This window comes from Eleutherodactylus coqui, chromosome 3, assembly GCF_035609145.1.
Source record: "Eleutherodactylus coqui strain aEleCoq1 chromosome 3, aEleCoq1.hap1, whole genome shotgun sequence".
Taxonomy (NCBI): domain Eukaryota; kingdom Metazoa; phylum Chordata; class Amphibia; order Anura; family Eleutherodactylidae; genus Eleutherodactylus; species Eleutherodactylus coqui.
This window is the reverse complement of record NC_089839.1, coordinates 91,998,503-92,021,853: the sequence shown is the minus strand read 5'-3', so window position 1 is coordinate 92,021,853 and position 23,351 is coordinate 91,998,503. Positions and strand designations below refer to the sequence as shown.

Here is a 23,351-nt window from a genome sequence, read left to right as displayed (position 1 = left end):
GTACAAAGAAGCCAAAAGAATAGAAGGGGCGCACAGATGGGCGGGCGGATGTACATAATGTATGGGCACACTATACAAATAGCGCATCGGTGATCAAAGCTTCGTGTTGCTACATCTATACAGATAGATGGACGTAGAGACAGATGTAGGTTGGAGGGCTATTCTTTAGATCTCAGTGTTGCTTATTGGGCCTTTCCATCTATGTTTTTCCAGCATGTAAAGAGTGTAAAATGATATTAGGTGCATCGTGTCTTTTTGCAACTGTGTTCTTTGCCAGTAACTCTGCTGACATAAGCTGGTTCTCCCTCAAGGACACAACATAGCCATGTTGTTAACCTGTGATGTTGGTTCCATTAGCATATATATTGCCGTGGCCATCATTATTAATATTAATGGCGTAAGGTAGTACTGTTTGCACCCATCAGCTTAATTGTAAGTTGACACTAACAAAGTCATAGTATTTGTCACCACAAGATCAAGAAAGTAGTTGTTTTCATGCTGGTTTATGTAATACTTGGTTGAGTTTTGAGATCTTTTTAGAAGTTGAGCTTCTTTCTGCGTCTAGACTAAGGCCTTAGGGGTTATTCACATGAGCGTATATTGGCCTGCGTTTTCATGGCCGGCTAACATACGCTACCATTTAATGCATGGGCTCGGTGTATATGCCATCGGCAGGGGGAGACGGCTTACCGACTCACTACGCCTCTCTCCTCCCCTCCTCTCTCCTCCCCTCAGGCTGTTTGCAATGGGAGGCGGTGGAGCTAAGCTCCCATGCCCTCCCCGCTCCTTGTCCGCAGCCAGCAATGGAAGGGGGTGGAACAGGGTCGAGCTTTTTTTTCTCTTTCTTTCTTCTTGCACATCCATTGACTTCAATGGGCAATCGTGGTCTGTAAAAGCTATTCAAAATAGGACACACGCTTTTTTTGTTTGTTTGTTTCATGATGCATCAGCCCATGTAAAAAATCTCATGTGTGAATAGCTCCATTGACTTAAACAGATGCGTGTGCTGTCCATTTGCAGTCAGTTAACCTAATGGGCACCATACTTACCCGTACCGAAAATACCCTTATGTAAGTAAGCCCTTAGACAAATCTGGACCTCCTGACCTGCTACCAATTTTAGATCAGGCATCTACCATTTAATTTAGCCTCCAGTCAACACAACCTTGAGATGCATTCTGACAATCAGTTTGGGCCTGTTTCACATTTGTGTCAAGACCTCCAGTCGGACGTTCCGTCACAGATCCTGTATGCAGCACTTTTTCTTCTGTCCAAAAGCTGGGCAGAAAGCAGGTGGACCCCATTATAGTCAATATGGACCATCTGACACTCTTTGGTTCCATCCAGAGATGGATTCCCCTTTCCTGCTCCCCAAACAAAACAGGGAAATGGAATATCCTACACAGATGTGAAACCACCCTTAAATTCTGTTCTTATTTGCAACTGAGGTTCCATTCGAGGCCTCTGGCATACATCTATCCCAAAATCCTGGATGAAACAGTGCAACATGCTTCATTATTTAATCTGTGAAAATGGCACGATGGAAGCTGGATGGACCCATTATAGTCAATGGGGTCTGTCTGGCATTGTTCAGTTCTGTCATATGACGGATCTGTTCCCTTTAGGGACTCCAGTTTCCTTCATCCATGACTAAGCAGGAAAATGGAAACACAAATGCAGAGGGAAGCGAGGCTTGGATTGGAAAATGATCCCCTTCTCCCGACTGAGAAAAGTTTTTTCACGAAGCAAATTGTTTTGTTTTTTCCCCGCTAAAAAAACCCCAAAACGTACAGGTATGTCTTAGGGGACTTTTAGATATAGAGGCGTAACTTTAAAGTCCTGAACTCCAATGCAAAATATGCAATAGCGCTCCCACCCCTACTTATGTGCCGTAATAGTGGTGTCGTCTTATGTGGCAAAAGTGCATTTGGGCCCCCCAACACGCCAAGACTAGACCTGACTGCTGCTTCTGCACCCACTATAGCCATGTCCAGATGTGGTTACTTTTTTTCCCTTCTAACCGAATGTATTGTTCCTACATGGCCCAAAAATAAGGTGTAAATATGCCTCAACTAACTACATTTTCAGTTTTGTTATCTAATTGCAATCTCCGTATTCTTCTATTCCAGAGGAAAAGCCAGATTGCTCCACGGCGCGATGTGAAGTGCAGTTTTCACCACGATGTGCAGAAGACTCAGTCCTCATTGAAGGCTATGCTCCTCCTGGGGAATGCTGCCCGCTGCCCAGCCGATGTGTCTGCAACCCAGCAGGATGCTTGCGAAAGGTTTGCCAGCCGGGCTACCTAAATATAGTCGTGTCTAAAGCATCAGGCAAGCCGGGGGAATGCTGTGACCTCTACGAATGCAAACCAGGTAAGATAGGTTAATTCGGATTACTCAGCCCCAAATCCATTAGAAACTTCTTACTGTATAAAGATGGCGGCTTCAGTAATAGAAGGACTGACATCACCGCCAACACCTCTTGTATTATCCAGCTCACACCAAAGCACTTGGTACCTGTTTAATCGGCGCTGTTATGTGCTTTCTTCCAGCATTCACATAACCGCCATACGGTGTGATCTTTGCTAATGAAAAGTGTCAAAAGTTTACTACATAATAATCTGCGCCCTATTTTGGTTTTTATGTAAGTCGCATTGTCCCCTTTACTATGGTAATAGCATTTAGCCTGGTGCTAAAATAGGTTCACTAAATTACCAAATGTAAAGTTAAGATTGCAGCGTTTATTGTAGAAGCCGAAGCTTAAACACACAATTAATGTTTGCAGATTTTCAAGGTAAAAAGCTTTTGAGTGCAGAAAATTAAATTCCATTTAGAGGGAAAAGGAATGTGCTCAAAATGACACCTTAGACCCCGCTTTATAAACGGCTCCTAATAATAACTGCTTACACACTCATGGACTATACAGACTTATAAAGGGGTTGGATAAAAATGTATATACCAATCCGAACGACAATATGAACTGCTGACCGCTGTATACTGCGAGCTGTTGCTTCACTAATATAAATATCCACAAGCAGAATCCGATATATCTATATATAATGAGCGTGATGCACACCAGACTGCACGGACCTGATATGTAGAAAATGTAGGGAACACCTTAAGCAAAGTGAATTATCTCTTTCTCTCTCAATCTCTTTCGGCCCCATTGAGAGCATGTGGTAACCCCTGGAAGCAAGTGGTTATAATTTGAAAACGGACTTGAATCCCTGTGGGGTCCCATTGATCTCTGCTGCTGCTATCCTTGTCACAGCAGGAGATAGCAATGTTCTCCCATTGTTTTCAATCAGGCTGGTGCTGCTGCCGCCAGCCCCATTGTGAACATATGGAATCCCCTGCTGCATCAGTCACAGCTGCGGCAGGGTCCGCGATCTTCTCCCATTGATTTCATTGAAAACAATGGGGGATATCGCAAAAAGAATGGACATGCTGCGATGTGTTTCCTGCATCGTAACGCGGTACCATGCAGGGAAACATCACAAATGTGAATGAACCCATTCAAAAGAATGGGTTTCACATTTGTGCGAGGTTTGTGCATCTCGCAACTCACAAATCTTGCACGATCTCGCCAGAGTGAAGGAGCCCTAAGACAGTCTTTTAATGCACCAGCTTCCTTACAGCTGTCAGTATACCATCTATTAATTTTAAAAATTGCTCCAAAACTTTGGTGCAATCCTTGGTGCAATTTAGCCCCACCAACGTTTTTTGAATGAGATGGAAAAACTGCCCTAAAGTGTGTAAAAACACATAGTAATGTAGCAGAAAGTATGACAGACAGATTTCTGGCACAATGTTGTGAAGTTACAAGATTATTGATGACCTATAGTTTATTCTTTGGGCTAAAATGAATGAAATCCACATGTTGCACACATTTCATTGTTGTTTTTGATGCAAAATTTTCAATCGGATTTCATTCAATTTTAATTAAATCCCCAGTAAAAATCCATGGCATTTCAGTAACAGATGGGGCAGATTTTGTCCACTGAGCGAACGGCGTTTTTCAAACCTCCTTCACTTACATTATACTGTACTTTGTTGTGGGATCTGAGTGCAGATTCTGAATAACCTCTAAGTAAGGAAAAAGGAAGAGAAAATGAAGCAAACCCTAGTTGCACCTTTTGTGATCTTATAGCGCTCAAGGTGTTTTTTTTCCCTTTAATTGATTTAACATTGTTATTTCTGTTAGGGGTACAAGTATTTGCCCCGGACTGCTGGCAGGTCCTCTCTAACACATCAATCTGGTTTTAATTGCACTAAGTGGGATGTAGACATTTGGGATAGTCCATGACGGTGATAGGGACTTGTGTCGGATTTTGAATGCTTCCATTCCATAAACAAGTACTCGGAAGTTAACTAGGTGGAGGAAAACTTCTGAAGATTGCCGTTTCTCAGCGTGCCTTCAAGTTCACAGTTTCTCTGAAGCACAGAAATGTGTGTGATGTGTGTTTTTTTTTCGCTCTCTGATGTTCCTCTATGGATTGCCAGCACATTAATTCACAGCTATAGATGCTATCACAGTGAATACCAAATGCATCGATAGGCATACTAACCATCGGTTCCTTACCTTGTTCGCTCATTGAGAGCATATTGTGGGGAGTCCTTTCTGTAGTCCTGGCAGCTGTGTCATACACAGAAACTATGAATGAAACTTGCTATGTGTGTGCTACAATAGTAGAGAGGAACGTCCGGGTGAATTTGGATGATCACACGGTGTACTTCCTGCAATTTATACTTTCTTCTCGCTGTTTGTTGGCACGTTCCTACAGTAGAATTCTTTTTGTATTATGCCCTGTTTTAAGACTGAGCTGATAGCCTGCTTGTAGACCTTCAGAGAATAAGCTGCATGATCTATATTCACATCACTGATACAGCTAACAAGAGTATTCTATTAACCCCTTAAGGACCAGACACTTTTTAGGGATTTTACCCATGTGGTGGTTTTATGGCCCTATTTTTTTTCTTTAGCTACCAAAATTATTTTTGCTGCATTTTAGGGACATTTTTTAAACATCTTTTTTACTGACTTTTTTCAGTTTTTTTTTTTTAGTTTTATTGGGGGTAAAAAGCTAAAAAAAATTTTTACCATTTCGAATTTTTTTAAATCACTTTTATCACTTTATTTCAGCATAAATAAGCTATACTATGGTTTCAGACGTTTTGATGTATAATATGTATGGGTTTGGATTACAATGCAGCTAAAGCGCTTTTTGGCGTCGGCTTTGGGTTATTTTCTTATGTATATATTGTTTTATTCTGCAATTTTGTTTTACTTATGTATGGAATTATGTTTTTTACTATCTATGTGTTCCCATAACATCATATAAGACCTCTGGGGGACATTTACATGTTTTTTGTTTTTTTTTTATTTGACATTTTTCCCCTGTAGTGACATTAGTCACTGGCAGAGCTGATCAGGGTCTAGTACAACCTTGCAGCTCTGCTATAGTAGAGAATCCTGGCGGTCACGTGATCCCCGGACTCCCGTAGTGGAAGTTATACTTTCACTTTTTAGTACACAGTGCTCACTATCAGCTGTTACTAATAGCTGACAACTTGTTCTGCTTCTGATTGATTGCAGAACAGGAGGTTTTAACCCTTTGCAATCCAATTTTGGATTCAGGATTTCCTAGAGGGCTTTTTTCTTTCTGCTACTTTACAATGGCACCATCTGCTGGATAGAGCCAGTACTGCGGTATGTGACATGCCGTAGAGGCCCCCAACAACAGAGCGGCCAGTAATATACAGTATGAATACCCTGCCAGACGTCTTCCGACATCAGAGCTGCACAGGCTTCAATCAAAATATTGGAAGACGTCAGAAAGTGCATTGAAAAGGATTAATCCCCGCCATAATTTTATATACAGCTGGGCTTAAAGCCCGGGACCATGCACCATATATTTACAGTGCTTGGTCCTAAATATGTTAATGGTAATATCTCTGGAAAGTGTCATTTAAGCTATCATCTAACGTTTTACCTGCAAACGTGCGATAAACAGTAACCATGAATACCTTTATTACAAACAGGGTTACCAATTTTTTTGTTTCCTTTAGGCCTCCTTCCCACGAACGGATTTCCGCCGCGTAATTCGCGGCGAAAATCCGCTGCGTTGCCCGCAGCTATTAGGTTCTATTGAACCTAATAGCACAATGCTCACGATGCGTAATTCCAGCGCGGAATTACGCACCGCGATTTCTCCCGTCCTCACCCGCAGCATGCTCTATTTTCTGCGGGTGAGGACGGGCTGTACGCACTGACGGCTTCCATTGCAGTCAATGGAAGCCGTCCGTTCACGCTATCTCCCGCTGTAACCAGCGGGAGATAGCGTGAAAAAACGCTTTCCCGCCCACCGCCGCGCGTCATATGACGCCAAATGACGCGGCCGGCCGCGTCACGTGACGCGGCGGTGGTGGGCGGTGACGGGCGGTGACGCGGCGGTGGTGGGCGGGGAAGCGATTTCACGCTATCTCCCGCAGGTAAGTATAGGGGCTCTGGGGGGCGCCGTGACGGGCTTCACTGCGTAATATTACGCGGCGGACCCCGTCACGCTCGTGGGAAGGAGGCCTTAAAAGAATTGTTCTACAATTCAGTATTACATTTCTCTTATAGATCACACAAATATGAACACATAGAAAATTTATGGACCATGTGGTCTTTTCCTGCCATCCAGTCCGCCCTTATATTATTCCCCTCTTAGGATAGATCTATGCTTATTTCAGTCAGCTTGAATTCATTTACTGTTGATTAGAGTTGAGCGAACATACTCTGCCAAGCTTGATGCTAGTTCGAGCATTAGCGTATTCGATGGTGCTCGTTACTCGAACGAGCATCAAGCAGTGTTCGACCCAGCCGCACTTCTTGGCTCCTCCCTGCTGTGATGTGCCTGTTTTGGCCCCTCCCTGCCGCGATGCAGCGCGCGTCATTGCCAAATTTTTTAGCTGGCTAGAGAGAGAGAGAGAGAACAAACCTAGGAAGAAAAAAAAAAAGCTCGGCACCCGGTGTCCCACATATAAAAATGCTCGAGTCTCCCATTGTAGTCAGTGGGTTCGTTACTCGAGTAGAGCTCTCGAATTTTACGAAAAGCTTGACTCAAATAACGCGGACTCGAGCATTTGGGTGCTCGCTTAGCTCTGCTGTTGATATTCCAACCATATCTGCTGGAAGTTTGTTCCAAGTGTCTACCAGTCTTTCACTTATTTTTGTTAGCCAATAAAAGGTATCATATCTACAAGATTATGTGGTTTCTCTTGCTGGGAAGAATCACATTGTACCACTCTTTCAATAACATAACATTTTCTGACTTTGTTTCCGATTTCCACTTACAACAGACACTTAGGCCGGCTGCAGACTGGTATTTTTGCATTGTGAAATTCAGAGTAGGTTATGGGGGTTACACTTGAAAAAATGCTTTTTCCTGCACATGAGCGGAAATCGCAACTTTTCGCTCGCGGAGGAAAAATTACAGCATGTTGTGTTTTTGTGCGGATTCCATATGGACAGCTTTCATTGAAGTCACTGGAAACCATACGACCCGCGGCCCTTCCACAATTGACAGGTGAAATGTTGCCTAGCGATGACGTGGGAAAATCAGGAGTTTAAAAAAAAAAAATCTGTACTGCACATGTCTGACAGCGAGACATGCGGACCATCCGCACTACATAAATAGGAAGAAAAGACTGGGCACAGGTTTGGATTCTGCTGCAGGCTCCCGCATGTGGAATTTGACCTGGTCATTTGCAGCCAGCCTTAATGTTTCCTGTGATGGTAAGAAATATTCGATCTTACTGCGCTGACACTTATTGTTACCTTTTACAACAGAAAAATTCAACAACTACCTGTGTACAAGAGGACTGAGCTACTGGGCATGTGTGACCACCAGCAGTAGGATATTAGGTGGTCGTACTGAGAGGCAATCTAAAAAAACAATGGGGGGCATTGTAACAAATATGCAACAGAAATATTCAGATACTGAAACATTTTTATACTATTCCAATTGGTAAACTGAAAAAATGATTTTGGTACCGTGTTAGCCCGTAGAGCAAAGTGTGATTGTTCTCAGTGAGAGAAACTAAGTAATCTTCTAGATATGATACCTTTTAATGGCTAACAAAAATACATGATGTTACAGAAAGCTTTCGGATCCTCTACTGATCTTTCCTCAGGCTAAAATGGAACTGGTTTGCATAAGGCACATACCCTGTTTCCCTGAAAATAAGACATACCCTGAAAATAAGACATAGCATGATTTTCCAGAATTTTTAAGGATGCAAAATGATTTTTCAGGCTTTTTGAGGATGCTTGAAATATAAGCCCTACTCCAAAATTAAGCCCTGCTAACAGTTAATTAAAAAAGTCAATTTAAATAGTGTCCAGGCAGCTATACATGTAAAAAAGTTAAACGTTTTTGAACCAAAATTAATATAAGACACTGGAACACGGTATATAATATACAAATGCAGAGAGGACACCCCTATTGAGTGAAATACAAATGTGTACATACAGAAATTTGAGACTTTTCTGGCATAGCGCAGGCTTTTTTTATGGCAGTCAGCAATCTCATATGTTCAGACATGAAATTCATTCACCAAATGTAACTCTGTGGCAGGGAAATTATGAATTGATTTGCAAATCAAAATTTTGATAAATTCTTTTACGGACACTTTTATTTATGGGAAATGCATTCCTAGGGAGGACTCGTGTTACAAGGGTGAGCTCACACATTGCTGCGGAATTTGCTGTGGAATTTCAGCTGCAAATATAGCGTAAGCCGCAGCAATGCACAATACAAAGTAAGTGAATAGGGCTTTAACTAAACCCATTCACTTACAGTAGAAAAAGTCTGCTGCGGAGGAGAGAAGTAAATATATGGATAGTGCTTCAAACAATAGTAAATATATTAGAAAAAGGACTCAATTGGTGCAGACCGCCTGTTGGGTGATGGGCGTCCAAGTCGGCTTTATATGTATTTAAATATCCAAAGCACCAAATCCCTGAAGATGTCTTCAACACTCAGGGAGAACGTTGTAGGGGGGAGTCCCCGGGTATAGCATACACCTTCGTGGTATGAAGCAGAACAGACGGAAATGTAATCAATTTAATCAAATTAATCAGTGAAAGAAAAGACGTTAACTTGCTTCGTAGAGTGGGGTCTGCTGTGGGATGCGACGATTCTAAAATCCAGAATGGCCTGTAGTATATCCAAGTAGATTGTGCAGAAATCCATTTTTTTCTTTATTATTCCAAGTCAGACAGAAACAAAACCAAAAAAACAACAAATAAAGTAGGAAATCAAACTGACTGCGGACAGCCACAGTAACTGGTGCTGTGGAGGAGAGTCATGCTGCAGGTTTTGAAATCCGCAGCATGCACTATGTGTTGCAGAAGTGTTGCAGATTTTCACAGTGGAATTCATTCATTGCAATGCAGTGCGTTAATTCCATGGCCGAAATCTGTGCCAAATTCTGCATGCAGATTTTTATGCAGATTTCCTCCGCACATACCCTTATTGAAGGACTTAAGCACCAGAGCAGTAGGTTCTGGCGTTTGGACCCGTAGAAGAATTGGCCTATGTGTGGATTTTCCCATTAGGAGAAGCAGCATATTTCTCAATCTCTGTTTTTGTTTTTATTTATTATTTGTTTCCGCATCAAGGGTAACATGTCATTGATGGAGAAGTGCTCTGCGAAGAAAAATGATGAGAATGCAAGGCTGTAAGGCTACAAGACTTAGCATTGTTATCCCAACCCATTGATAACCTGACATTCTGGCATTCCTTTTCAAAGCATCTATCATTTTATATTGAAAATATGTCATACTTTGCAAGCGAGAAATGAGATGTGAGTTTCAAAGGAATCTATACTTAGCAATATTTCTTTATGACTTCCTAAAGTAAAGCATTTAATTCCAATAAATCATTTGCAAGTCAGAAGTTACAGAACAGCTCACTTCAAAAGAATTAAACGGTAAAAATGACCCCAATTCAAAGACCTTGTAGCAAGAGGTAAAAGATGAGGGACAATTCACTAGGTGCAAACAAAAGGATGCTAGAAAGGAATTTAGAAGTCATCCTTCTTTATACGTGGATTACGTAAAGGACTGTAAATTGAAAAACTATCTCCAGTGTAGCCATCCCTGAATTGTTATCAACAAGTGCCAGACGGAAGGAATTCATTTCACACAAATAATAAGATAACCTATTATACTGTAAAAATCTGTAATAAGACATTAAACAATAATGCCTAAAAAGAAGAATCTAATGTAAATAAAAGCTTTTTTACTTTTATTAACGACCACTTTCTTTGAAGTGAAACATTACAGGAGTATTCTGGGACTTTTTTTTTTACTTTGTTTCTATTGATGATCAACAGGTCATCAAAATTGGGGTGGAACGTCGCTCAGAAAACCCGCCGATCAACTGATTCCCAGGGCTACTGTCACTACGGTCACTGCAGGAAGCAGAAATTGCTGAGCAAAGCACAGCAGCCTGGGTTGGTATTGCAGACACAGCTCAATACCATTTTGAGCTGCTGGACTATGGTCACCACTTTTTTCCTCCTGCGTTGACAGCAGTGATAGAGGCCCTGGGAATCAGCTGATTGGTGGGGATCCGATCAGCGGGTCCCCACTGATCATCTATTGATGACCTGTAGATCAATAGAAAAAGAAAAAAAAAGTCTTAGAATACGTGTTCTCAATTCAGACATTTATGGCGTGGCCACAGCATACAGGTGGTAAAGCCTATGTGATGTCTGTGACCCAACTATAGGGAGAATGGGTGTTTTCTAGTCCCTCGTAAAGGGACCCTGTTAGCAGTATTTTCATTAGTAAGCCACTGCCATAGAGCTATCAATCACGTACGCTTGCAGTACACATGTCTTTGTCCACAAACGGACAGTAAGCGGCAGCCCAAATTCATTATGTTTATTTTAGGGCCCGGTAAGTAAATGTCCGGTCTTGAGTCATCCAAGCGGTACCGACAATTCCTCGAGTCACTGCGTCACTCCAGGATCCACTCGCCCTTTTCTCTTTATAGCAATAGTATCAGTCTTTTTACTACTTATGTTCCGGACAAATTAATTGTGCATCAACTTTTCATTGCTTTGTGTCGACCTCTGCAGTAGCTACACGTCTGAACATTTGCCTTATGTGCTGTATCATATCACGGTCAACTTACTGCGATCTTTGTATCAGATCTGTGCAAAACTGTATTTTTTATTTTGTACAAGTGTGTTCCTTCCTAATAAAAGTTTTATTGTGTAATAAAAATAAAATACATTGTACCCGCACTTTTAGATGAATTTTCAGTATAAGCTGCCATTTGTGTGCATGGAATAACACTATTTCTATCCATTATATGACTTGTATTCTGCATGTTTTAACCATAGTGGGTATAGATCTGCTATGATGTCCCCCATACACTGCATACAAAGTGGAGATTCTGCTCCCCTGTCACTGTCTCTCATATAGAGAGAAGCAGCAGCATGGAAGACATTCTAGAGAAGTACTGAGTACTATAGTTGTGATTCCGGCAGCTGTAAGATGGTAAAACACTTATTATTGGCCGCAGCAACTTGTTCGTATTTTTATTACCTTTATTGGCTAACCAGAAAGATTATACATACAATGCTATTTAATGCTTCTTCATTAGGATGGTCATATTGTAACCACATTATTTTTTCTCTACATCACAATTTTTAAGAATTCTGTTTAGTCATCCAATGGGGAACCTTGCTCTGGTCATGTGATGATGACACAGCTTCGCTATCAGAGCTTGCTACAAGACGAAGCTCTGATAATTGTACTGTAAGGGCTTATTCACATGAATGTATATCTGCCAGGTTTTCACGCCCTGGCCAATATACGCTGCCCCTCTCTGCAAGGGGAGGAGGCAGGAAGATGCGGGAGCTAGTGTGCTGACCTCCCGCCCCCTGCCACTGTTTGCAAAGCTTAGCTCTGCCCCGCCCCTCAGTGGTGTGGGTGAGTGCAAACAGTGGTGAGGGGCAGAGAGGGGGTGGGAGCTCAGCACACTAGCTCCTGCCCCGTCCCGCCTCCTCCCCTTGCCCGGCTGATATATGTTCATGTGAATAAGCTCTATGGCTACGTTCACATGTAGAAGATTTTGATGCGGACTCACACCAAGATCCACTTAAAAATTAGCATCCTCACCAATGATGTGGATTCTCACACCAAATTTGGTATGGATTTTCTGGAAATCAAATCTGCTACTTGTGAACACACTCTACATTGGGCTTCTTTTCTTGTGCCTGAAACCCCTCACACCTATGATGGCCAATGGCTCTATGATGTTTCTGGCAATACTACCTTTTTAACAGCGAAATCATGTGGCCATTGCAAGAGGATGGTGTTTCAGCCTTACTGTAAAGAGATGGGCATTTTTGTTGCCATTAAATAACCATGGACGTGTTTTTAGCACCTGGAAGGTAACGATGATTTCTCCTATTGAAAGGCTGCAAAGAAATCTTGAAAGTTGTGAGGATTTGATAAAGACATATGGATGATTGCACTGTATAAGGTTTCATTATGCAATGCATAATCCGTATTTGCTGAAATCATAATACCCCTTAAATTTGCAGAAACATTTGTAGCTCGTGTCACATTGTCTGATGCTCCATATAATGATATAAATATTTGTTTTTCAAGTTTTCAGTGTGGATTGCAGTACTGTGGAATGCCCTCCAGTCCAACAAGTTGTGTGTCCATCGGACAGCTATGCAACGCAAGTCCGACTGACGGCTGATGGATGCTGCACGCTGCCAACAAGGTTTGCCATTAAATATCACGTTGTTAGATTTTTATGGGTTTGAATATGTTGTACTGGATCAGGAAAACGTGGATTCGCATAGCTTTTTTTAGTCAGTTTGTATAAGCTAATATGTCACAAAAATATTCTAAAAATTCCAAAAGAATGCCAATTCTTACAGTGGCATTTAAATGTCCCAGCCGATTGTGCTATGATACAATTACAGGGTTTCTGTCCAGGTGCTACGGCAGCCTGGGGTCTTCTGGAGGCCTCAAAGGCTGCCATAATTGTTTGCCTATTAAAACTAGTCTCTGGCGTGTCTTTTAATAGACAGCCCGTAATACAGTGCAGTATAATGCAATACTGTAGTATTGCATTATACTGTACAAGTGTTCAAATGCAATTCCCCTATGGGGATTTAAAGTGAAAAATAACTAAAATAAAGACTTTAATTTTTATAAAAAATATTAAAGGTTAAAAAATAAACCTTTTCTCATCAATAAACCTTGTTGCATCAAAAAACTTATTTTGTAAAGGTACAGTTTATTAATATATCACATTATTAACCCCACACTGTGAATGCTGTGAGAAAAGAAATGCAATGCCAGAATTGCATTTTTTTGGTCATTCCGTCTCCAAAAAAAAAAAAAAAAAAAGTCATATGGTACCAATGAAAACTATAGGTTACCACAAAAAAAAAACGAGCCCTACGTACTTGTAGTTTCTGTATTGTTTATAACCACAGCGGCTCGCTGTTGGTCATGCGCGGTACAGATTTTTTTCAATATTTGTACTTCCAGCGCCGTCACTTGCGTATGGGCTGTGGGTCGGATGGCCTCCATTGACTTCAGTGGAGGCCGTCCACAGTAAAATCGAGCATGCTGTGATTTTTCCTCTGTTTGCAGAATATCGAATCTGTTTGGAAAACTGATTTTGCATGCCTTTGAATGCATGCGACTTGCTCGCAGATTCTGCAGTAGGAATCCGGTTGTGTGAAACTGGCCTTAGTCATGAAAGAGTTAATTATTGTTGGACTCCTTTTGGGGTAGGGTCCCAACCACATGCATCCGAAATCCCACAGTCTCACATTGGCCAGGGGCCAGAAGATTTTGGCTGTAAGGCCGCCTGCAGACAGCCGGGTCAAATCCCCTGCGAGAAATCTCGCAGTGGGATCTGACCCGCACCCCTGCAGGGACCAGTGCGGCTCTCACCTGCTCCCGGGGCTCCGGCTCTGATGTACCGGCTGACGCCCAGCCGGCGCATGAGCGGAGCCGGCGTGCCGGGAGTGACATTTCTGTGCGGGCCTCTGCGAGATCCACATAGAAATAGAGCATGCAGCAATTTGTTTTCCGCATGTATTTTCACGCAGAGAAATCGCGGCCGTCTGCATAGGATTGCGTTTTGGGCACGGACGAATTTCAGCCCATGTGCAGGGGACCTAAGAGTTGTATTTACCAGTAAAGTCTTCCAGCAATTGGCCTGTTCGAACAAGCAGGGCTTCTACCAACTGCAGTTTATCGCAGCATGAAACCCTACACCCCCTACACTAGAAGACCCAACTAAGACATGTAATATCCAACACTAGCATCCAGCTCTAACACATTAACCCCTTGAGTAGCACGCCCAGAAATTAGTAGTTCCACTGCCCATAGTGATATAGCCTGGAAGATTTCCGGGCTGTGTTTCACTATGGGACCTGCAGAGCACATTGCCATAAGCTGTGGCAGTGTGCTGTGCCTGCACAGTCCCACAGACAGCAGTGCAGGACTTTAAAATAAGAAGCAGGAAGATCTTACCAATCTGCCTGCAATCTCCCGCTTCTAATTTCAAACTCCTGCACTGCTTTGTTTACAGGTTGCCATAGAGACCATCAGCTTGTCAGAAGCCAGCCCATGGTCTCTGACAGCCAAGCACCAGCTCTCCCTGCTACAGAGGATAGCCAGGCACCAGCTCTGACACAGCAGAGAATGGAGAAAACCTCCGATCTCTGCTGTGTTAACTCTTTACATGCCACAGTCTACGAGACCGCAGCATGTAAAGGGCTGATAGAGGGAGGGGGGTTCCCTCTGTCAGAGGATAGCTGGGCACCAGCTCTGACACAGCAGAGAATGGAGAAAACCTCCAATCTCTGCTGTTAACCCTTTACATGCCGCGGGCTATGCGACTGCAGCATGTTTAGGACTGTCACCATCTGACCCCTGTAATGTGATCAGGGGGGTCCTGATGGGCCTCTGTGGAAGTCCCCTAAAGGGACAAAAAAAAATTTAAAAACTTTAAAAAAGAAAAAGTAAAAACAATTATTAAAAAAATAAAAACACTTGTCTCCCTTTACTTTGTAAAAAATTAAAAATAAAATTACACATGTGGTATCCCTGCGTCATAATGACCCAGAGGAGGAAGTTAATGCATTATTTAACCCCTTAATGACGCGACCCCCTTTTTTTTCCCCTTGTCTTTTTTCCTTCCCTGTTGAAAAAATCATAACTCCTTTATTTATTCATAGACGTCGCTGCATGAGGGCTTGTTTTTTGTGCTTTTTCTATGGTGCTATTTATAGTATCATATAATGTACTGAAAAACTTTTACAAAATTCTAAGTGGAGTAAAATGAAAAAAAAAAGACATTCGGTCATCTTTCAGTGCATTTTGTTTCTACGGCGCACAAACTGCAACAAAAATGACATGATAACTTTATTCTATGGGTCAGTACGATTGCTACGATACCAAACTTGTAGTAGAGTTTTTCTTTTTGCTGTAGTACTTGTATTTTTTTCAAAGACATTTAATTTTTAAAAATTATTTTCTGCTGCATCTTCTGCGCCATAACTTTATTTTTCCGTCGACGTACTTCAGCGAGGGCTCATTTTTTGCGGGATGTCCTGTAGTTTACGATAATACTAATTTGGAATATATACGACTTTTTGATCGCTTTTTATCATTTTTTCTGAGAGACGCAGGGGCTGGAAAAGTGCATTTCTGGCGTTCTTTTTTTTTTTTTTTTTCTGACTATGTTCACCATGTGAGGCAAATAATGCACTACTTTGATAGAGCGGACTTTTACGGACACGGCGATACCAAATATGTATTTCTCTTCTATGATTTAGATTTTTTTTAAATTATAGATATGGCAAAAGGGGGGTGATTTAAACTTTTATTACTTTAAAAAAAAAAAACCTGAAAAAGTTGCGAAAAAGAAAAACTATTACAATTTGGTATTGGCATAATCGTACTGGCCTGTAGAATTACTTTAATATATTATTTATACTGCTCAGAGAATGCAGTGAAAAATAGAAATAAAAAACATGCCAGAATTACAGATTTTGTTAATTTTTCCACTAGAAAAAATGGAATAAAAAGCGAGCAAAATTTTACATGTTGATAAAAAATAGATAAATGAAGACTAGAGTTCATCCTGCAAAAAACAAGGGCTTCTAGAGCTTTGGTAATGGGGAAAAAAAATACGGCTCTTGGAATGTGGCGACACAAAAGCAGACCTTTAAAAAAAATAAAATAAATAATGTTTTAAATGTACAAAAATAGCAAAACATAAAAAAACTGTATAAACTTGGTATCGCCGGAATCGTGCTGACTCAGAGAATAATGTTATCACACTATTTATTCTGCACGCTGAACGCCGTAAAAATGAAATCCAAAAAACAAATGGCAGAATTTCTTTTTTTTCCCCCAATCTCCCTACAAATTTTTTTACAAAAGTTATGCAATACATTATATATACCCAAAAATGATGCCATCAAAAAGTACAACTTGTCCCGCAAAAAACAAGCCCCCATATGGCCGTGTAAATGGAAAAATGAAAAAATTATGGCTCTTGGAACGCGACTGGAAAATTAGTTGAAATTAAATGATTGGCCCATTTAAAAAAACCTGCGCTGGTGGGTCTGACAGGGGGGTAAGAAACCCGCCACTCAAGGGGTTAAAGGGGTTTTGTCAGTAGGGGCAAAAAAATCAATACTTAACTATTCCTCCCCCGTCAGTCGTCTTATGCATCTTCTCCTCACCGATCTCCTGGCTCCAGCAGTCACCCGGTTCACCTCACCTCCAGATGGATTCTCTTTTTCCTGTTTTGGAGCGTCCATTCCCAGCAGTCACCTTCCGGTAGCTCAGTGTACGTTACATCACTAATGACTTAGCGTTCACTGCCTAGCATGGAATGCCAAGCTATTGCCCAGACTGCTTGCACCTTAATGACCAAGCCAAATTTCGGAAATCTGACATGTCACTTTAACATACACTAACTCTGTTAAGGTTTTGCATATCCAAGTGATTCTGACATTTGTTTTTTCGCCACATATTGTACTTCATTTAGATGGTAAAAATAGACTGATATAATTTGTGTATATTTATGAAAAGTGCCAAAATTGGGAACATTTGGCAATATCTCAAAAATGTGCAAACCTATTGTACAAAGTTTTGCTAAGATATATATTTTCATCTGTTTATTTTATTCTGGACGCACAGTTGAAAAACATTAGTTTTTTTTAACCATTTAGGAAATTTAACATTGATTATCAACATTTTGCCAAGATTGCAAAGGCTCATAGGTGTCAGAATGATAGATACCCAAAAAATGACCCCATTTAAAAAAACTGATATATTCGCTGAGGGGTGTCATGTATGTGTTGACCCCACAGTTCTTTTTCAGCAGTTAATGCAATTATGTAATTTTAAAGGCAATTTCTTTCTATAGTGCACATGAAAATGAGGATTTACGCCCCAAAATAGATACCCCTGTTTGTCCTGTGTTCAGAAACATACCCATTGTGGCCCTAATATTATGTATGTATGCACAATGGGACCTAAAATAAAAAGAGCGCCCAGTTGCTTTCAGAACAGAAATTTTGCTTGAAGGTGATTTAGACCCCATTGCACACTTGTAGAGCCCTTGAGTAGCCAAAACGACGGAGAACCCCCACAAATGACATCATTTTTAAAACTAGACCCCCTATCAAATTCATCTAGGTGTGTACTGCATATTTTAACCCCACCATTTTTGAATGAATCTAAGCAAAGCAAAAGGAAAAAATTACGATTTAAATTTTTTTGGCTATTGTCATTTTAAAAACCATTTTTTTTTTTGTACTGCACACATATGAATGAAGAATTCCACCCCAAAATGGATAACCCCGTTTGTCCTGTGCTCAGAAACCTACCCATTGTGGCCCTATTCTGCTTATAGGACACATGGATACGCTTATAATGGAGGGAAACCCATTAGTTTTCAACTGAATAAATTCCAGGCCCCATTACTCACTTGTGTGGAAAGAAAATTGACTCCCTAAAAATATCCCCCCCCCCCCCCACCCGTGCCCTTTTTGGCTTTCCCCACATCTTAAATAAAAGTAATAATGTAAACTGTGTGGTATGTCCGAAGACGGGGGTAATTACGGAGACCTAGTTGAGATGGGCACATGGGGCAATAAAACCGGGTATCCCTCCTCCCATGCTTTTTTGGGGGTATTTCTTGACCTCAGTGGCGGGGATGGGGTATAAAAAGTGGCGCTCTGTGAGGCTTTGAAAGCTTTTTGAGGTGTGGCGGTCTCACACAGAAGGCGCTCAACAAGCTGCTCCTGGAACTGCAGGAAGGCGAGCGTTCCTGGGGACTTCTTGTAAATTACGTATTACAGGTAGCGATCTGAATAATGCTAGGCTCACATGGCCATATGTGGAATCCGCTTGCGGAGGCCAAAAGCAGATCCCAGTTGTAAGCCCGGCCGTGGCCCTGTGTAATGTTTTCTACAAGTGGTTTACGTAATTCCGGCCCATTAATTTGAGCGGAATTATGTCATCCAATGCATTTGATTGATCTGCGTATTACCGCTGATAAAACGCATGCGGAACCCAAGATTTCTATCCGGTCGTGTGAGATCGGCCTAATGGTAGATGGCTAACTTTTTTCACGTAACCGGGGACTGTTCAACGAGGCCACTGATCACTGCTTTCGGCCACCTTTGGTCGCCGCAAGCATGAAGATTATGAATTTCACATGCCCTCCCTGGCTCTTGCGCATGTGTCCAGCATTTTGCTGGCGGGCGCATGCACAGAAGCCGGGAAGGTCCACTGAGGATGATCGCATCAAGGTTAAAATGCGGAGGCCACCAGTAAAAAGTTTCATCTCCTCTCACCGAGTAAGGGGAGATGAAACTTCAACTTTTAAAAAAAACTTTTTACGTGATCGCCATTATCCATTGGATAATGGCGATCATGTAACCAGGACCGCATACCGCGCCCCCATTACATCTCCAGGCTCTCAACTACCTTTGGTAGCCAGGAGCAGGGAGATTTTAAATTTCTCAGGCAATCCTGACTTTTGCGCATGCGTCCGCCATTATGCGGACAGGTGCATGTGCCGAAGCTGGGAAAGGTCCGTGGATAAAGATCCCATCGGGGCACAAATCTGGGGACCATAAGGGTAGATGAAACTTTAACCTTTTAAAGTTTTCTTTTCACAATTTTTAACTTTACATGATCCAATTGCTAACGGTGATCATGTGATCAGGAACCCCATACAGCGGTCCCCAGTGACCTCTCCCTGCACTCAGGTATCTTTGACAGATGGGTAGAGGGAGATTTTAAATTTGCCGTGCTCTCCGACCTTCTGCGCATGTGTGCCACATTGGTGCATGTGCAGGAGTCCGCAGCAGGTGCAGATTGCCGCGGGACATCACGGAGGACAGGGGTGAATATTTTCAGCCACCTTCAGTAGCTGGGAGCCAGGAAATTTCAAATTTCCCGGGCCTCCAGGCTACTGCGCATGCGGTTGACGTAGTGGCGTCTGACATGCATGGGCAGAAGATCGGCGTCCGGTCTGGGAGGACCAGATCACTGAGGGACATCGCCGAGGACGGGGGTATTATTTGAATCTCCAACTTATTTTTAACTTTGGATACCGTTGATCGCGAGACAGGGGGTAGGGCTTCCCGCATCCTCTGATGACAGCTCCAGGTTGTCTACCTCTGGTAACTGACAGCATGGAGCTGTCGTGTTCACAGCCTGCAGGGCTTTAATCCCCAGAGGCAGCATGTTTTTATGTCCCTGGGGATTAAAGCCCACTAAAGCAGGACGTAAAAACACTTACGGGGTGGTCACTAAAGGGTTAATTCTGCAGCATGTAGTTAATCTTGTTTGTTTATTTATAATAAATATTTACAAAAATCAAGTCTTGTGAAGACTATTAGTCCTGTCTGGATGTATATTTTCTCTTACTTCAGTGTACATTTTTCTCCTGTAATGCATCTCCTGTATGTTTGTGGTCTCTTGAGAGATAAATAGTTGAATATTTTTATGCATTGAGATAATATAAAAATTGCAGAACATCAAAAAGAGCTTTTAAAACTAGACAGGTAGATTAAAAGAAAAAGAAAAAAAAGAAACCTTCTAAATAACATTTTCATTTCTCAGCAATGTTCCTTCTAATGGATAGAGCGCTGGCGAAAATCCAGGCACATAATAGGCAGGGAGCAATGTGACAGAATAGTAAGAGAAGGGTTTTTACATACTGTTAACGGATAAATCTTTATGAATAAGAGCAGAACTTGCATGGGGGCTAATAACTAGGTAATTCGCCACTACTGTCAAGCGTGCAAGTTTGCCTTTGCAATCACAGGGGATGGAAAAAAAATTCCGCTTCACGCAACCCAAGCAAAAAAAAAAAAAAAAAAAAATGAGTAACGGGAACAGTCAAGAAACAAATTAGGGATAATTCATTGGCATTGTGTTTTCTGTTTAACAGTGAAAGGAAACTGCTTGTAGCTCACATGTAATCCAAAATAATCAAGTTGAGAGATTTTGCAACACATTAATCATCTCCAAGACAGATTTATAACCTGGCTGTTAATAGCCTAATTTCATAACATGCTGAAACAGAAGCTCCAGGGAGAGTTTAAGATACGACTGGTCTGTAAATCTTGAGTTCGATAGTTAAGAAAAAGAGAAAAGGGAATCTGTAGGGAAGGAGGAGGAGGACAGGGAAGAAATACACATAAACTGCGGCAATTAGAGCACAGGCCCACTTAGTAATGTATATTGGATTTGCAGTAAAGAAAAAGACATGTAATTTCATGTCTTGATATTTTTACGGTTCCCTCATAGTTCAATAAGTATGTTTAATAACTTTTCAGAGTTAACCCAACAGGATAAAAGAAGCTGTGTACTATAACTCAGATGCTGTGGTGGTGGCGGCAGGTTTTTCATAGTGTCTTTTATAGGCAGTAAGTCAAGACACACTAAAACCAAATATTATTTGGATGCTCTATTTTTCCTGCAATACACAGGGACATAGTGACATGGGGTGCAGAGGTAGTAAATGCAACCTGGGGACTGAGGAGGCTCAAAGGCTCCTCTACCACAGAAGAAGACCTCAGTATTATAAATGGCACATGATAGGTAAAGGGCCATGTTACAGATTTTGCATTGAAACGCAGAAATGTTGAGAGGCCTCTGAAAAGAAAAAGATTTTAATTCTGCTCACCTGTTAAAAGGGTTCTCCATAATTATTTGAATACTACTTATCAGTCTGATCGATCAGCAGGTGTATCTTCACCATCAGCCACAGTCTCAGACATTGGCTTTCAATGATCATATTGGAACAGTGTGCATATTTAAAAGTTAAACGTTCTACAGAATATTCCCCTTTCTAACAATCATCATAAAATAAGTCATTCCATTTCATCCTTATTTGTGTTAAATTGTATTCACTTATTTTTAACTGTTACCTGTAGCCCTACAAGTAGCTATATAAATTATACACTTTCAATCGCCCGCAGCTATTTCTTTTGACCCCCTTCGGAATCATATGTTTTCAGGGGAGAAGGGAGGGTGAACCCTGCAGACACCTCTGATTATCTCTCGTGAGAAAGAAAGGATTGGGCATCTAAACTTCAACATGATAGCGCTATGATATTACAGGATTTAGACATTAAATAACCAGTGGGGTTGTTGATCTGGGTCTTGGAGTAAGGTAGGAACTTTCAACTTTGATCTATGTATTATTCTGACTGCCATTATGGAGTCGGGAAGGAATTTTTCCCTCCAAAATGGGCTAAATTGGCTTCTGCCTCATTGTTGTTTTTTTTTGCCTTCTTCTGGATCAACAAGTAGGGTGGAGGCAGGCTGAAGTGGATGGACATTGTCTTCTTTTGGCCTAACATACTATGTTGGTATGTAATCCTTCCTTTGTCGAATATCATCTATTGGAGAGAGTCAGGAGGTCCTCATAGACATAAGATGGAGACCCTAGGTGTATGGAGACCTATAAAGTGGTGACATAATTGCTAGGATATGCCATCATTTTATGATCTGTGGGGGTCCAACTTTTGGGAACCGAACTGATTTTGAGGATGAAAGGGCTGCAGCTGTGTGGCAGTTTCTCTGCACAGCAGGTGGCTGAGAGCACTGTTGCACAGGAAAAAAGCCCCCCAACAGTTTTGGATAAGCTTTGTTCATTCTGATGAAAAAGGACATTACAGTTTTGGATGTACAGAGCTTTTTCTACTTTAAATAGTTGTAAATTCAGTTGTATAATGGCTACTAAAATACTTTGGAATTAGTAGCTTTAAAATGACAACAAAAGCCTGTCCAAAGCCATAACAGAACTGGAGCTACAGCTGTTTGAAGTTTATTTGGGAATTCTGAATTTACAGTTGTCAGTTGTAGTCAGTATGTGTGTAGAGGAGAGAGGGAGGAGGGGGACAAGCAGGCAACATAGAAGATCTGTGATTCTCCTGTGGATCTCTCTGTACCAGGGAGAGGTCACATACATTTTTGTTCATGTTATCACCTCCACATCACTCAGAGCTTATTTGCTCTCTGATTGTACATATAGGGTTTTCCCCAGGAAAGGAGTGAAATGATGATGACTTGCTCATCTAATCACTTTTCTACATAATTTAACCATGGAGATGCTGCAGCCATTGTTGACTGTGACATCTAAACGTTTTTACAGAAAAAAGATTTAAAAACTTTTCCCCCTTACACAAGGCTTTAAATATTAAAAAACCTAAAAGGATCAAAAAATAATTGCACTTAAATGGTATCACCACATATATTACAACCTATACTACAAAATATTACTTTAATTCTCAAGCACAGTAAATTCTGTAAAAAAGCCAAAATAGCATTTTTTGATCACTTCCCATTAAAAAAAATGGTATCAATAAAAACTACAAGTTGTCCCACAAAAAAACAGGCCTGGTGCAGCTCTGCTGACTGAAAAACAAAAATCCTCTAGTCGTGCAATGTGGCGCCACACAAAGTCCTTTTTGTAAAAAAGAAAAAAAAGTGTGTATATTTAGCAAAAAAGGATGATGCATAATAAAACCTATACATTTGGTGTTCTCCTAATGATCGTGACCCATAGAATAATGTTGACTTTATACTACACTGTGAAAGCCATAAAAATAAATCCCAAAAAACAATGGTAAAATACTTTTCTATCCATTGCCGCCAGCAAAAATTAAGTTATTGAATATGTGATATATATATCTGAAATTTGTTCCTATAAAATCCAGAAGTCAAAATTAGCATCGTACAGTTATAATGATGAAACTATAAAATCAGTTA

General features: G+C 41.2%; 1 protein-coding gene across 1 annotated transcript in view; it reads left to right on the top strand.

Moving 5' to 3' along the window:
• CRIM1 (cysteine rich transmembrane BMP regulator 1) overlaps nucleotides 1-23,351 on the top strand; it is a 650,425-nt gene that overhangs the window by 270,049 nt on the left and 357,025 nt on the right. The window contains exons 3-4 of the mRNA XM_066595879.1: nucleotides 2,129-2,371; nucleotides 12,675-12,795. Coding sequence (XP_066451976.1) covers nucleotides 2,129-2,371; nucleotides 12,675-12,795 — 364 coding nt within the window. The remainder of the gene's footprint in view (nucleotides 1-2,128; nucleotides 2,372-12,674; nucleotides 12,796-23,351) is intronic.